General features: G+C 36.4%; 1 protein-coding gene across 7 annotated transcripts in view; it reads right to left on the bottom strand.

Annotated features, from left to right (window-relative positions):
* Positions 1-16237, bottom strand: part of CACNA2D1 (calcium voltage-gated channel auxiliary subunit alpha2delta 1) — a 541059-nt gene that overhangs the window by 387507 nt on the left and 137315 nt on the right. For all 7 annotated transcript variants that reach the window (XM_069586656.1, XM_069586658.1, XM_069586659.1 and 4 more), the window contains one exon: positions 9651-9767. In XM_069586656.1, coding sequence (XP_069442757.1) covers positions 9651-9767 — 117 coding nt within the window. The remainder of the gene's footprint in view (positions 1-9650; positions 9768-16237) is intronic.

Here is a 16237-nt window from a genome sequence, read left to right as displayed (position 1 = left end):
TGCTCAGCAACTGAGAATCATCAACATGGACCTGCCAGGAACACTCAGCTATGAGGAGCTGCTGATGGGTCCTCCCACCCACAACACTCCCCCTCTACATACACAGAGAGATACTCGTGTAAGGAGAAAGTCAAACAAATTTTAATGTATATAGGAACAGAAAACAAAATAGATTTAAATTAGACAAGGACATCCATGTTAGAAGTAATTTCCTGAATACTAAGCTAAGTAATAATTGTGGAAGCTTCATCGCCAAAAATATCTGAGAGAAGAAATAGCTATCTTCTAAAACTTGGTGGTTTAGACATTCACCTACTTATGAGAAGAGGACCAGAAAACTGAATTCCCCAAATCTTTCAACTTTCATGTTTCTATGATAATTTAATTAAATTAATAGGACATTTCATCATTCTCCCAATAAATTGTGTTCGGGGGGTTTTAAGCAAAGCACAGACAGCTCATCTTTGCAAATGTAGTTCGTGATTTTACAAGCTCTAAAAAAAAATTACTGGAATATATTTAAAAGAATTCCTGTATATACAAAAAAAAACCTGGATGGCACTGGATATCTCACAAAGGGCTTCTGCTGCCTTCTGTTCTCCATTAAAGATGGAAAATTAATTCAGAGGAAGGTTGAAGTTTATGTATTTCTGTAGGAGGATGATAAGGGGTTAATGGGGGCAAGGGGAAAACTAAGCATCAAAAGATTAAAAAATAAAGTTAGTAAGGACTCAGATAAAGTTAAGAACCAGAACATCACGGAAGGCTGAACTCTATAAACAGCAAAAACAGCGTTTACCTTCCTTCAGCAAAGACTACTTGATCAGACTGTCTCCAAATGTACAGCATGTTATGAAGTTTTACTTAAAGATTCTATCATGTGAATCAAAGATGGTAACCTTGGATTAGCATTGCTTCTCTATATTTATTTTTCCCTTGTCAACATCATTCACTAGCACATTTTGATCAAAGCATGTCTATTGTTCTGCTGGGTTGAGTTTGTAATTTTCTGGAACAGAAGTGGAATGAAATACGGATCTTACTCTGACATTCTTTTACAATTATCATAGCTTTCGGAGACTTCTAAGTCTCCAGGTGGAGTTCAATGATTATCACTGTAGAAACAGCACAGCATACATGATTAAGAATCCCAGGTCCGATTCCAGTGCTGACTCTGACCACCTGGGTGTGAGGGCTGGCCAGCGCCGTGGCTGTGGGACCTGTGCAGTCACCCAGCTGGATCCCACAACTGGTCTAAAGCTCTGCGCTGCCGTCTAAATTCTGAATGACTTCTTTCAAGAGGCGCCCCACATTTTCATTTTGGACAAGACCCCACAAATTACATAGTTGTTACTGCCTGTGTGAGATTCCTAATTCAATTCATCTATCTAATTCTTATTATCTTTCATATGATCAACAACCCAACACTCCCTCTTCCCCTAATTTTTGCAAATGAAGTGCTATCAGAGCACACATTACATTTGTTAATTTGTCAACACAATGATACTGCTGTGTGAACATTACTTTCTGATGCTAAATAATTAAGCCAACTCAAGTCTATGAAAATCATATTTCCAAAAGACATTTTTTTTTAATAGAAGCAGACTATCAGTGTTGCCCAGAAGCTTTCCTTTTCTGAACACCTTCCATGAGAAAACTTTTCACTTTCACTTTACCATTAATTCTGCTCTCTGTCTTAAAGGTGTATTTGGCAGCTTTTTTTCCCAAAAGTGCCTTTGCTCAGACAATTCAGTGCAACACTATTTCATGGAATGGACAAGGAAGAAAGTACTGTATAGCAGAGAGCGATTAACAGCAGGAAATGTTTAAAAAACACCTTGCTGCTAACCTTTAAATAATACAAATAATCTTCAAATAATCAGAACAGAATGTTATAAAAATTAAAGTGCTGAGTGTGGTAGTGAGCAGCACCACCATTACGAGTATATGGATCTGTTTACTTCTGAGCATACTTTAAGAGGTTCCAAACACAGCACTTAGTGTTTCCCCATTCCTTCTGTCTGGCCCCAAATTTCGATCATTATCATTACTTGAGATTTAAAATCCATAAAAATGCTGCTAAAGTACGTAACTTGAGAGAGGAAATGTGCTGCTGTATCTGGAGATTTTCATTTAACACACTAGCAAATGGTATCAAGAACGACAGGCATTTCCCATTTAAACCTGTCATCTACTTCAGAAAAATCATATGTTCTGAGTGAGAACTATGACATCATGTATTATGTTTATTTTGTTAAAAAAAAAAACCCTCATGGTTGTAATCCAACCACATTCCCATATACATATACAGAAATTAATTCTTTGCTGTGTAAAGTTGAAAATTTTTTTCAAAATTCCTTGAGTTTTTACTTTTCAACTGTAAAATGAGAACAGTTATACCTATTTTGCTTAATGGACAATGTGTTCGAAATATATAGAAAGAATCTAGCAAACTGCTTGGAATATAACTGATATTTAATAAGTGTTAACTACTTATTTGTTCCTATTAGAACTCCAGAGACTTTCACTCTTCTCCGTCAAAGAAAACCACTCATTCACTCATGCCTCAACCTTATCACCCAGAACTCTTAATTTCTTTCATTTCTATTATTTATCAAAAATTCTTTTTCTCCACTGTTCACTACAGATTATCATAGCAATGTTTACTCTTTTGAACTCACAATTACCAGATCTACCCACGGTTCATGATTTCAAATATTTCAAGTATCATTGACTAATTCTCAAGTACCCATGATATTTAGAAAATTTACTCTTACGAGTCTTAAAACATGGATTGAATAGTCCTTTCATTCTACTGCTGTTCATACTGTGCCAAGCCCTGTTAGAAAAAAGCTGCTTTGACTACACATGCAATCATTATATTTTCAATAAAATATTCTTACAAAATGGGACTTTATATAAAAAGCCAAAGAAAGCAACATGTTCCTTCCCCTCCTCAGCTTCTTCAAAATGAATTTTCTCCAGACTTTCTTCCCTAAAACTCACATTCAGTCTTGAAAAGATTTGATGCAGACACTGGCTGGCTGGATCCACATTTTAATTAAGTACCACAATTCTGTAGAGAGACTTGGTGTCCCAGCTAAAAAAACTCTTATCTATTATTTCCCCTTGCAGCCAAGGGTAACCCAGTAGGATGAACGCAGAAGAAACAGAATGAGACTTCTGGAAATCTCTTGAGCTACCTACATCCAGGTTTCTTGCTTTGAGAGAAAATAAACTTGCAATCTTTTTATATCACTCTAGTTGGCTTATGCAATATTGCTCTTTACAGCATCGGACCTTGCTTCTATCACCAGTCACATCCAAAGCTGGGTGTTGTTTTTGCTTTCTCTCCATCTCTTCATTCTTTCTGGAGTTATTTCTCCACTGATCTCAAGTAGCATAGTGGGTACCTACCCACCTGGGGAGTTCATCTTTCAGTGTCCTATCTTTTTGCCTTCTCACACTGTTCATGGGATTCTCAAGGTAAGAACAGGAAAATGACTATGTCAAGGTTGTATATTGTCACCCTGCTTATTTAACATATGCAGAGTACATCATGAGAAACACTGGACTGAAGTAAAAGCTGGAATCAAGGTGCTGAGAGAAATATCAATAACCTCAGATATGCAGATGATACCACTCTTATGGCAGAAAGTGAAGAAGAACTAAAGAGCCTCTTGATGAAAGTGGAAGAGAAGAGTGAAAAAGTTGGCTTAAAACTCAGCGTTCAAAAAATGAAGAACATGGCATCCGGTCCCATCACTTCATGGCACATAGATGGGGAAACAGTCACTGACTTTATTTTGGGGGGCTCCCAAATCACTGCAGATGGTGATTGCAGCCATGAAATTAAGACACTTACTTCTTAGAAGGAAAGTTATGATCAACCTAGATAGCATATTAAAAATCAGAGACACTACTTTGTCCACAAAGGTCCGTCTAGTCAAGGCTATGGTTTTTCCAGTATGGATGTAAGAGTTGGACTATAAAGAAAGCTGAGTGCCAAAGAATTGATGCTTTTGAACTGTGTTGTTGGAGAAGACTCTTGAGAGTCTCTTGGACTGCAAGGAGATCAGTCCTGAATATTCATTAGAAGGACTGATGCTGAAGCTGAAACTCTAATACTTTGGTCACCTTATGCGAAGAATTGACTCATTGGAAAAGATCCTGATTCAATCTTGGGAAGACTGAAGGCAGGATGAGAAGGGGAAGACAGAGGATGATACAGTTAGCTGGCAACACCAGCTCGATGAACATGAGTTTGAGCAATCTCCGGGATTTGCTGACGGACAGTGAGTCCAGGCGTGCTGCAGTCCACGGAGTCACAGAGTCAGACACGACTGAGCAACTGAACTGAACTGATTCAAAGTACAGTCTTTGTAGCAGACCATCACCTGTTTGCTTATTAGAAATTCAGTATATTTGGCCAGATCTACTGAATAAAAAGGGGCTTCCCAGGTAGCACACTGGTCAAGAATCCACCTGCAATGCAGGAGACACAAAAGATGCAAGTTCGATCCAAAGGTTGGGGAGATCCTCTAGAGTAGGAAATGCCAACCTGCTTCAGTATTTTTGCCTGGGAAATCCTATGGATAGAGGAACCTGGAAGGCACAGTCCAGGGGCCACAAAGAGTCAGACATGACTGAGCTCACGGACACACATACAAATACACATACACACACTAAATAAAAATCTGCATTTTAACAAGAGCCAGAGGTGAACCACATGCACATTAAAGTTTGAGAAACACTGGAATACACTGCTGGTTAAAAACATTTTTGGAAGATAGTTAAAGGAATATTCAAAGACTCCATTTCCTTACTGACAAATGAGACTACTAATGGCACATAGTACACAGCATTATTGTGAGAAATAATCAGGTAACATTACTTGATAAACACTCAATAAGGTATAATTGGCATTAAATTTGATCATCTACCTCAAATCTGTATATTCAAGATATATTTCCAAAGTATTTATTTATGCAATTACATTGGTACCCCATGCAGATAAATTAAAGCTCCTTTAATACAGAAGTCTCCCTGAGTATAAGCCTATAACAAAAGTAGAAGTAAATTAATAATATACATTTATATTAATAATATAATAATCTTATATTCTTATATAATATTAATATATTATATTCATTCATATGCATCTTATATGAATGAATTTATGGATATGGATAAATCATGAATTTATTCATGAATTCATATTCATCTTATATTCATTTACAATACAATATAGAACCTGTTTTTTAATTATCCTCAAAATATTTCTCTTTCTAATAATGTATTTATTTCTATATATTCAAACAATTAAATAAAAAATTTAGTTTGCAAACAAACATGAATCTTTCTCCCTCACATAAAACCTAACAAATTCTATATTTCATTAGTCATTAGGCTTTCTGTACTCTCCCATCATGTGCTTAAGATAGCCAGTGATCCCACAGGACTCAAATAATATACCAGGTATCTAGATCTTCAGTTCAGAATGATAAAAAATAAAGTCTCATTAAGCTTCCATTTTAATCCAGTCAAAGGCAAGATACATCCTACGGCATTCCAAGACCTTCTTCTAAGGACTGTGATGACCAGATTACCTGCTTCCTACATCCAGGGCAAAAAAAATATGTGAGCTGATAAAAATCAATATAAATGGAATCATTTTCAGTAGTCATTAGTGAATATTAATCACTTAAGAAGAAAGTAATTTTTATTAAACTTTTAATGAAAATATATTTACATCTATAAATGATGCTTTAAAGAGGTATTCATATAACAAAACCTGAAGATAATGTTATGAATCTTCTAATCATGAAAATTTGCCTTACCATTACTCATTTCTTAAAAATTGTGCTTCACAGCGGACTCTGTAGACACTTCTCCAAAGAAGACATACAGATGGCCATTAGGCTCACGGAAAAATGGTCAAAATCGCTAGTTATTGGAGAAACACAAATGAAAACTACAATGAAGTACCACCTCACACTGGTGAAAATGGCCATCATTAAAAAGTCTAGAAATAAGCAAATACTGGAGAAAGTGTAGCAAAATAGGAACTCTCATACCTGTTGGTGGGAATATATGTTACTGTAGCCAATATGGAGAACAGTGTGGATATTCCTCAGAAAACTAAAAACAGAGTTACCAGCAATCCCACATCTAGGCATTTACCCAGACAAAACTATAATTCAAAAAGATACATGCATCCCTATGTTCATAGCACCACCATTCACAATAGCCAAGACATGGAAGCAACCTAAATATCCATTGACAGATAAATGGATAAAGATGATGTGGTACCATACATGTAATGGAATACTGCTCAGTCATCAAAAGCAACAGAATAATGCCATATGCAGGAACATAGATGCAACTAGAAATTATTATACTAGGTGAAGTCAGAAAGAGAAAGATAAAAGCCACATGTTATCAGTTATATGTGGAATCTAAAACATGGCACAAATGAACCTATCTACAAAACAAACACACTCACAGATGTACAAGAACAGACTTGTGGTTCAGCCAAGGGAACGGAGTAGGGAGAAGGATGGACTGGGAGGTTGGGGTTAGTAGATGCAAACTACTACATTTAGACTGGATAAAAAACAAGTCCTACTGTGTAGCAAAGCAAAATATATCCAATCTCTTGAAATAAACCATAATAGAATATTTTAAAAGAGGGTATCAGTTCTGTTCAGTTGCTCAGTAGTGTCCGACTCTTTGTGACCCTATGAATTGCAGCACACCAGCCCTCCCTGTCCATCACCAACTCCTGGAGTTCACCCAAACTCATGTCTATCGAGTCGATGATGCCATCCAGCCATCTCATCCTCTGTCATCCCCTTCTCCTCCTGCCCCCAATCCCTCCCAGCATCAGAGTCTTTTCCAATGAGTCAAGTCTTTGAAAGAGGTGGCCAAAGTACATAATGATATCAATTCTTCCAAATTTTGTCTTAATTTGGAATTCGATGGAATACCATTTAAAATCCCAGTAAAAACTGTTTCAAATAATTGCATGCTGAATATAAATTTTAAATAATGTGTGAAAGTTCAGGACTAGTCAAGATCCTTTTGAAGAAGAATATGGTGAGAAGCTGAGCATACTAGCTTGATAAATGGGGCTTCATCAAGGGAAGGTAAAATATTTAATATATGGTCACAGGAGAACTGATCAGAAAAAAAAATCATTTGTATTGTGACCTAAATTGTATATTGATATTAGCTACCTGTGGCTTAAATAGATATGAAAGAAATGGAATCTTTTACAATAAAATACACAAAAATATTTAGAACATCAGAGTAGGAAATGATTTTTTAAACAAAGCATACACCTCAAAATATTTTTTTTAAGTTGACTCTGACAGCATTAAAATTAAGAACTTATTTGATCAAAATATACCATTAAGACAATAAAAAGACAAGTCACAAACTGGAAAAAGAGATTTGCATCACGTGTAACTGAAATGAACTACCATCAACAATATACAATCTATGAATCAATTTAAATGATTAAAATGTGTAAAAGATATGAAGAAATATGTCACTGAAGAGGAAACAAGAATATTCAGAATACAAAACAGATAACCGTGTCATTAGGGATAAGCAGAGATGCCATTCAGCACCTACTCAACTGCCTATAGTTAAGAACTCTGAAGCTTCTGCACAACAAAGGAAAATATAAGCAAGGTGAAAAGACAGCCTTCGGAATGGGAGAGAATAATAGCAAATGAAGCAACTGACAAACAACTAATCTCAAAAATATACAAGCAACTTACGCAGCTCAATTCCAGAAAAATAAACGACCCAATCAAAAAATGGGCCAAAGAACTAAATAGACATTTCTCCAAAGACGACGTACGGATGGCTAACAAACACATGAAAAGATGCTCAACATCACTCATTATTAGAGAAATGCAAATCAAAACCACAATGAGGTACCACTTCACACCAGTCAGAATGGCTGCGATCCAAAAATCTGCAAGCAATAAATGCTGGAGAGGGTGTGGAGAAAAGGGAACCCTCCTACACTGTTGGTGGGAATGCAAACTAGTACAGCCACTATGGAGAACAGTGTGGAGATGCCTTAAAAAATTGCAAATAGAACTACCTTATGACCCAGCAATCCCACTGCTGGGCATACACACCGAGGAAACCAGAATTGAAAGAGACACATGTAACCCAATGTTCATCGCAGCACTGTTTATAATAGCCAGGACATGGAAACAACCTAGATGTCCATCAGCAGATGAATGGATAAGAAACCTGTGGTACATATACACAATGGAGTATTACTCAGCCATTAAAAAGAATTCATTTGAATCAGTTCTGATGAGATGGATGAAACTGGAGCCGATTATACAGAGTGAAGTAAGCCAGAAAGAAAAACACCAATACAGTATACTAACACATATATATGGAATTTAGAAAGATGGCAATGACGACCCTGTATGCAAGACAGGAAAAAAGACACAGATGTGTATAACGGACTTTTGGACTCAGAGGGAGAGGGTGGGATGATTTGGGAGAATGGCATTCTAACATGTATACTATCATGTAAGAATCAAATCGCCAGTCTATGTCTGACGCAGGATACAGCATGCTTGGGGCTGGTGCATGGGGATGACACAGAGAGATGTTATGGGGAGGGAGGTAGGAGAGGGGCTCATGTTTGGGAATGCATGTAAGAATTAAAGATTTTAAAATTTAAAAAAAATTAAAATTAAAATTAAAAAAAAAAAGAACTCTGACATTGCCACTTATTGGCCAGAATATGGACCAATGGGGACTCAAATACTGGTAGTAGAGGTCTAAACTGATACAACTATTTTGGAAAATCAGTGTCATACTTACGTAATCTGATTTTATGAATACCCTATAGTCTAGTATTCTACTATCACATACTGATCCATATTCTTGCACATATGTTTCAAGAAACTCGTTCAAGAAAATGAAGCCACCCTATTCACGGTTCAATCCAAATAATAATTTACCAGCAGAGATTAAATGAATAAATTAAGATATATCTTCAGAAAATAATATTTTACCATGAATAAAAATGAATTAAACCTAAGAACAAACACCTGAAAAACTCATGCAAACATGTTGATGGAAGAAAGGAAGTGGGTGAAGACCACATACAGCATTAGGACTAACATGTTCAGCAAAACATTTATGTGAGGCACAGCTACTTTTAAAGAGCAAAGAAACAAGCAATCAAATATCTAGTGGACCGGCTATCTCTGGTATAGAAGCAGGGTGACGAGACAAAACTACAAAGGCAGGTTTAATGATGCTTGCAATATTCAAGGATTTTACACTGTATGATCAGTTTAAACAGGATTATTACACATGACTACTTATATATGTATAAATAGATGTATATTCTAATTAAATATACGATTTCTCTGTATTAAAATCACCTAATATATACAAGTAACATAATAATTAGAAACAAGCTAATGCATTATTTCAAGTCCACAATGAAACCATGATCTCACCTTTTATGAACATATATTAGATGAACACAGTTTCTCAGATAAAACAAGCATACTAAAGAAAACCTCCAAATAAAGCATGAAAGATAAATAATAAATGAGTAATATAGAATAATAAAATGAGTAGATACAATTTAAACTCACCACCAGGGCTTTGGATCTGTTGCTCAGAAGTTTTTCAATATCCCTGGCTGCAATTTCCACCAGCTGGCGTGCATTATTTGGCTCCACAGTATACAAATCTTGGTATTTCTCATAAATCTGTATGTAGAGGAAATAAAATTAGTAAGAACAATAATTGCTTATTTGGTTTCTATCCTCTCATTAGAACATATTTAAAACCATAAACAACTGATAAGAAAGACAAAACTGTTCCTCGCTTCATCTTGATCTTTTTAGAGTTCCAATGTGTTCAAAATATATATATATACATATACATGTATACATACATATACATATACTTATTTACATATACATATGTGTATATATATGTATATATACATATATATACATTTACATATGTTGATATACATATAAAGATCAATTAAGTGTAAGACCACAAGCTCACCAAAACAGTATATCATGTTAAAAGGTTGTAAAACATCTTGTAATACAACAATTTGTGTGTGCAATTTTGCAAATTAAAGTTGTACCTCCAACCTCAAAGTGAAAAATTGAAAGTGAAAGTCGTGTCCAACTCTTTGCCACCCCATGGACTATATAGTCCATGGAATTCTCCAGGCCAGAATACTGGAGTAGGTAGTTGTTCCCTTCTCCAGGGTATCTTTCTGACCCAGGAATTGAACTGGGGTATCCTGCATTGCAGGCAGATTCTTTACCAGCAACCTGGTATTTACTGCCTTCAGCGTTTTAAAGAAACAGGGAGGTTATTCTAGAAAATAGAAGAATTTAAGCATGGGACATCAAAACTGGAGGATGTGTGCACTGAACAAAAGTCGGGACAAGTGAATAAGATACTGCACTGAGGGAGACTCGCAGCTTTTGCATCACTGAAGCTAAGATGTATGCTACCTAGCAGGCTTATAACCAAAAAGAGAAACACAGTGAATGAAGACCTTCCCCTCCTCAGGTTCATCCTGGTGGCACAGGGAGCTTCACATTTCACAGTGAAGAACAAGGTCACCGAGGTCTACATTAAAATTTGGTTGAAGCTGTAATAGTATAAGCATTTATATTATGAAACCGAATTTTTTTAAAAACTCACTGAATAAGACTATATTGAAAGTAACCTAGACAGCAAGAGAAAACAATTACATTTCTGGCTCACATCAGTATTTATGGAAGGATTTCCCTAGAGTAGCATAAGATGCACCTGGTTTATCAAGCGTGTATACTCCTGGCAGGAAATAAAGATTAAAAGAAAAGTGGAGGGGGGGGTCAGGGAGGAGCACAAAGACAGTGACCTTGTCTGTGGCTGAAGGGCTGGGCTGAAAAGGAAATCCCTTATTCATCCAACAGATGGGTTGCACATGCATGACTAAACCATCTTCAAAGCCAGGGATTGGCAGGTTTTCACTGTCTTATGAGAAGCGAATCCAGGCACAAGCAGGAACCAGTTCAACCCTGCTTTTCACTGGCATAATGCCAGCATTCTGGTTACTACCAACAGGTTCTACGGCTTGGTCCCAGCTGACCATGGATGCTACTGGTAAACACGAGTTTCAAAAGGAGCAATATACATTGGCTAACATTTATTTTTTGAAGTGTGTTGGTTTCACATGAAGTTTCATAGTTTTAAGTGCTTTAAAATATATCAACATTTTAATTAATAAGTTAAAATAATTAACTATAATAAAATTAATTATCTAATATATATTTTTGAAGATTTAAATCAAACTTCTATTGCTAAAATTATCATTTTCAAACCATGAGGCTTTTCCTCACACTTTGAATTTTGACCTTGTAGGTTCTCATCCCAATTATTCAAGGCACAGTAATTTAGTCATATAAAATCCCAAGAGTTAATGTCATTCAAGATTCCTGCACATTACTGGATTTTTTCTACTTTTTACTGATGGACAGATTATTGTGTCCTCTTTTTAAAGACCCAGGTTATCCATGAAGGACTCCCTCCAGTCCAAAGCTCTCTCTTTTGTTTCAGCCTAAGACCTCATCCAGGAACATGACCTCCTAAACAGATTGATTTGAGGTACAAACAGATAAAACTCAAAATCACTTTAATTGATCAAGGATATTTAGTTCTTTGCAGAAAAACCAATATGACTAATTGCTGTGAAAGGCAGGTGTGCTTCGTATCATGAATATATTGTTCATTTATGTATAAAGTCTAACCTCCTTCCTGTGGTATTGGGACTCTAATAGAATTGAAAGTTGGTAAAGATTAGTTCAAGACACAGTCTCTACTTCATATTATGTACTACAGCTAATGGCAATTATAGTCACTGTCTAGGTATGTCAGACATATTAAATGCTATAAAGGATGAATGAATTATAAATAAGAAAAAACTAGCTCAAGTATATATATTTTTTTCTCAAACAGAGAATATTCTCTCAAGTTCAAGTTATACAGTAATTTTTAAAAGCTTAGGAAATAAAAAATAAGGTCCAGAATGCAAATAAACTTTAATAAATAAAGTCAAGGAAGCTTAAGTCTAGAGTCCCAATGTAAATGCCCTGCCATACATTTTTAGGTATAATACCACATTTCAAATGTTTTCATTGTAATAAAACATGAATTAGAATCATGTAACAGCCACCATCAAAAGAAGTGGACTTTGCTTCTGGTTTCAAAGAATGTAATCTTGTTTTTGTTGTTGCATGAGATATTGCAATGGCTCTCAAAGAGAGAGAGCCTGGTGCATGTTTAGTGAACAATTTTCAGAGTAGAAGGTTTCACATGGATTTTTAAGATATTATATTTCCATAACTTACAGGTATTTACAGTTCCTTCCACCACTAAAATAAATCACATTTCTATAATATTTAACATGCTAACTTGAATACTTTAAAGTATCTTAAACATCTTTTTTTCTTCTTCCTAGTTTTTTCTTTTCCTTTATAAAAAAACAATTATCTGCTTTACCACTTTATCCAATGTCTTTCCTGACAGAAAAACAGCATGATGGGAATAACATGAGTTTCTGGCACCAGACAGAGCTACATTCAAATCACATGTCAGCTCCTCACATGCTATGTGACACTGGCTTCTGTTTCTTCTGCTAGAAAGAATGGAGCACATAAAGAGAATTCAAGACAGGATCATTTTCCTCCTGACTGATAACACTAACATGCTTTTAATTTTTTCTATAGTTCAAACCTTCATACTGCTACCCTTGACACTAGTCTTGAAAAAAAGAATATCTGTCATCTTGTACATTCTTTCCTTCTCATCATCTTAACTAGCTGGTTTTAATATTCTTTCACTACAAAACTCACAGGCCAAGATTTGTTGTGATAACAGAAACCATGGTTTCCCTACCTTTTTCACTGAAAATGTCCATTGAGTCTCTTTAAGCCATGGTTCAGCGATAATTTTCAGAATAATACATTTAAAAATAACTCACCTGTAATTATCTAAAAAGTAACATCACTCACTGTCACATCTCTAAATAAACATAACTAATGAAATGTTTCAGAAATCATAATATTAGTATCATACCATGGAATTATACCATGAAATACAGTAATTCCCCTACATATGAATGAACTCCCTTCTGAGAGCATGTTCATAAGTCCAAATAGCTCGTAAGTCCAACTAGCTCGTAAGTCCAACAAAGTTAGCGAAGGTACCCAACTAACACAATCGGCTACATACTGCTGCTTTTACATTTGCTTTCAGGTATCCTGGGCTTGAAATAAAGATACTGTACTACTGTACTATACTATAAAGTACACAAAAGCACAAACACCTAGAGAGAATGCATGCATGGAATGAAGAATTTCACACGTGTGAATTAAGGTGATTCAATCTCATGTGACTGAACATGAGAATGCACTTTTGCATCTTTGAAAGTTTCATCTTGCAGGTTCATATGTAGGCTGCGCTGTGCTTAGTCCCTCAGTCCTGTCCAACTCTTTGCGACCCCATGGACTGTAGCCTACCAGGCTCCTCCGTCCATTGAATTTTCCAGGCAAGAGTACTGGAGTGGGTTGCTGTTTCCTTCTCCAGGGCATCTTCACAACCCAGGGATTGAACCTGGATCTCCCACATTGCTGGCAGACACTTTACTATCTGAGCCACCCAGGAAGCCAAAATCGTCCATGACTTTCAATTAATCATTTTATTACTAGGAACAGTGGGTGTCAGGCTTCAGAATGTAAGCATGGAGACACTTTAAGTCCCATTTCACATTGCTCAGGAGCAAACCACTGCCCAGAGCAGAAGGAAATGAAATCCTCATGTATCGTAGTTACACAAAGGGAATCTGAATGCCACTCTCTATCTGGGACATCTCTTTATTTCAGCAGGATGTGCAGAAATATTCATAGCAAACCCTCTTGGGATGAACAAATAAGGAAGCTGGAAATTAAGGATAATAATCTCTTCTAGGAGATGACCTTGGTATGAGTTCAAGGGGATCCGAACGCAGACTGAATGGCCAGTGGGAAGCAGAGGTCCAGCTGAAGAATAATGGTGAAAACTATCTGGAAAGATTGACCATGTTCTTAGTACCAATAACATTAATATTCATGTCAACATGACAAAAGACAGTAAATACATCAGATATCTTATCATGTCAGTTTCCCTTGTACCTAGAGGCCCAGGAGAAAAGTCAAGAAAATCAGAGAATACTGAAAGGGAGTTGGAACTCTGAATTAACTGAATATAAAACTGATCACAAAAGACTGTTTTAAACTGAAAGAGCCTAACCTTGAAATTGTGAGAATAATTTTTCCCCCATTCTGGGAGAAAGAATGGCAGCTCAGTTAAGTCTTTGTTGGCAGTAAGTTAAGTTCCCTAAAGATAAACATAGTCAAATGTCTGCATAGTAAATCAAAATATGTACATTTTGATAGCTCCTTCAATAGTTGTATATTTACTTCCCTCCATTGGAACTTGTCCTGGACAAGCCATCAAGACCTCTGCCATCTTGCTGAGGGAAGTACTCCCTTGGAAGTCACTGATGAAACAGGAGTCAGGGGAGTTTCCTTACAAATGGGTAGCAATATTTTAATATAAGACCTTGCCATTGGCCCCTGTCTAATAGCATCAAGACATACCAGAACTAAAAAATATAAATAAATAAAAACAAAGGAGAAAAGGAAAGATATATTCAATTGAATGCAGAGTTCCAAAGAGTAGCAAGGATAGATAAGAAAGCCTTACTCAGTGATCAATGAAAAGAAATAGAGGAAAACAACAGAATGGGAAAGACCAGAGATCTCTTCAAGACAATTAAGAGATACAAAGGGAACAATTCATGCAAACATGGGCACAATAAAGGACAGAAATGGTATGGACCTACAGAAGCAGAAAATATTAAGAAGAGGTGGCAAGAATACACAGAACAATACAAAAAAGATCTCTATGACTCAGATAATCACAATGTTGTGATCACTCATCTAGAGCAAGACATTCTGGAGTGAGAAGTCAAGTGGGCCTTAGGAAGCATCACTATGAACAAAGCTAGTGGAAGTGATAGAATCCCGGTGGAGCTATTTCAAATCCTCAAAAATGATGCTATTAAAGTGCAGCACTCAATATGCCAGCAAATTTGGAAAACTCAGCAGTGACCACAGGACTGGAAAAGGTCAGTTTTCATCCAATCCCAAAGAAAGGCAATGACAAAGAATACTCAAACTACCGCACAATTGCACTTATCTCACATGCTAGTAAAGTAATGCTCAAAATTCTCCAAGCCAGGCTTTAGCAATACGTGAACCATGAACTTTCAGATGTTCAAGCTGGTTTTACAAAAGGCAGAGGAACCAGAGATCAAATTACCAATATCCGCTGGATCATAGAAAAAGCAAGAGAGTTCCAGAAAAGCATATATTTCTGTTTTATCGACTATGCCAAAGCCTTTGACTGTGTGGATCACAATAAACTATGGAAAATTCTGAAAGACATGGGAATGCCACACCACCTTGCCTGCCTCCTGAGAAATCTGTATCCAGGTCAAGAAGCAACAGTTAGAACCAGACATGGAACAACAGACTGGTACCACACTGGAAAAGGAGTACATCAAGGCTATATATTGTCACCCTGTTTTTTTAACTTATATGCAGAGTACATCATGTGAAATGCTGGGCTGGATGAAACACAAGCTGGAATCAAGATTGCCGGGAGAAATATCAGTAACCTCAGATATGTAGATGACACCACTATTATGGCAGAAAGTAAAGAGGAACTAAAAAACCTCTTGATGAAAATGAAAGAGAAGAGTGAAAAGGTTGGCTTAAAACTCAACATTCAAAAAATGAAGATCATGACATCTGGTCCCATCACTTCATGGCAAATAGATGGGGAAACAGTGGAAACAGTGACAGACTTTATTTTCTTGGGCTCCAAAATCACTGCAGGTGGTGACTGCAGTCATGAAATTAAAAGATGCTTGCTGCTTGGAAGAAAAGCTATGACCAACCTAGACAGCATATTAAAAACCACAGACATTACTTTGCTGAAAAAGGTCCGTCTAGTCAAAGCTATGGTTTTTCCAGTAGCCATGAATGGATGTGAGAGTTGGACCATAAAGAAAGCTGAGCACTGAAGAACTGATGCTTTTGAACTATGGTGTTGGAGAAGACTT

The sequence above is a fragment of the Ovis canadensis genome, chromosome 4 (assembly GCF_042477335.2).
Source record: "Ovis canadensis isolate MfBH-ARS-UI-01 breed Bighorn chromosome 4, ARS-UI_OviCan_v2, whole genome shotgun sequence".
Taxonomy (NCBI): domain Eukaryota; kingdom Metazoa; phylum Chordata; class Mammalia; order Artiodactyla; family Bovidae; genus Ovis; species Ovis canadensis.
The sequence above is the reverse complement of the archived record's forward strand: the minus strand, read 5'-3'. Positions and strand labels throughout refer to the sequence as shown.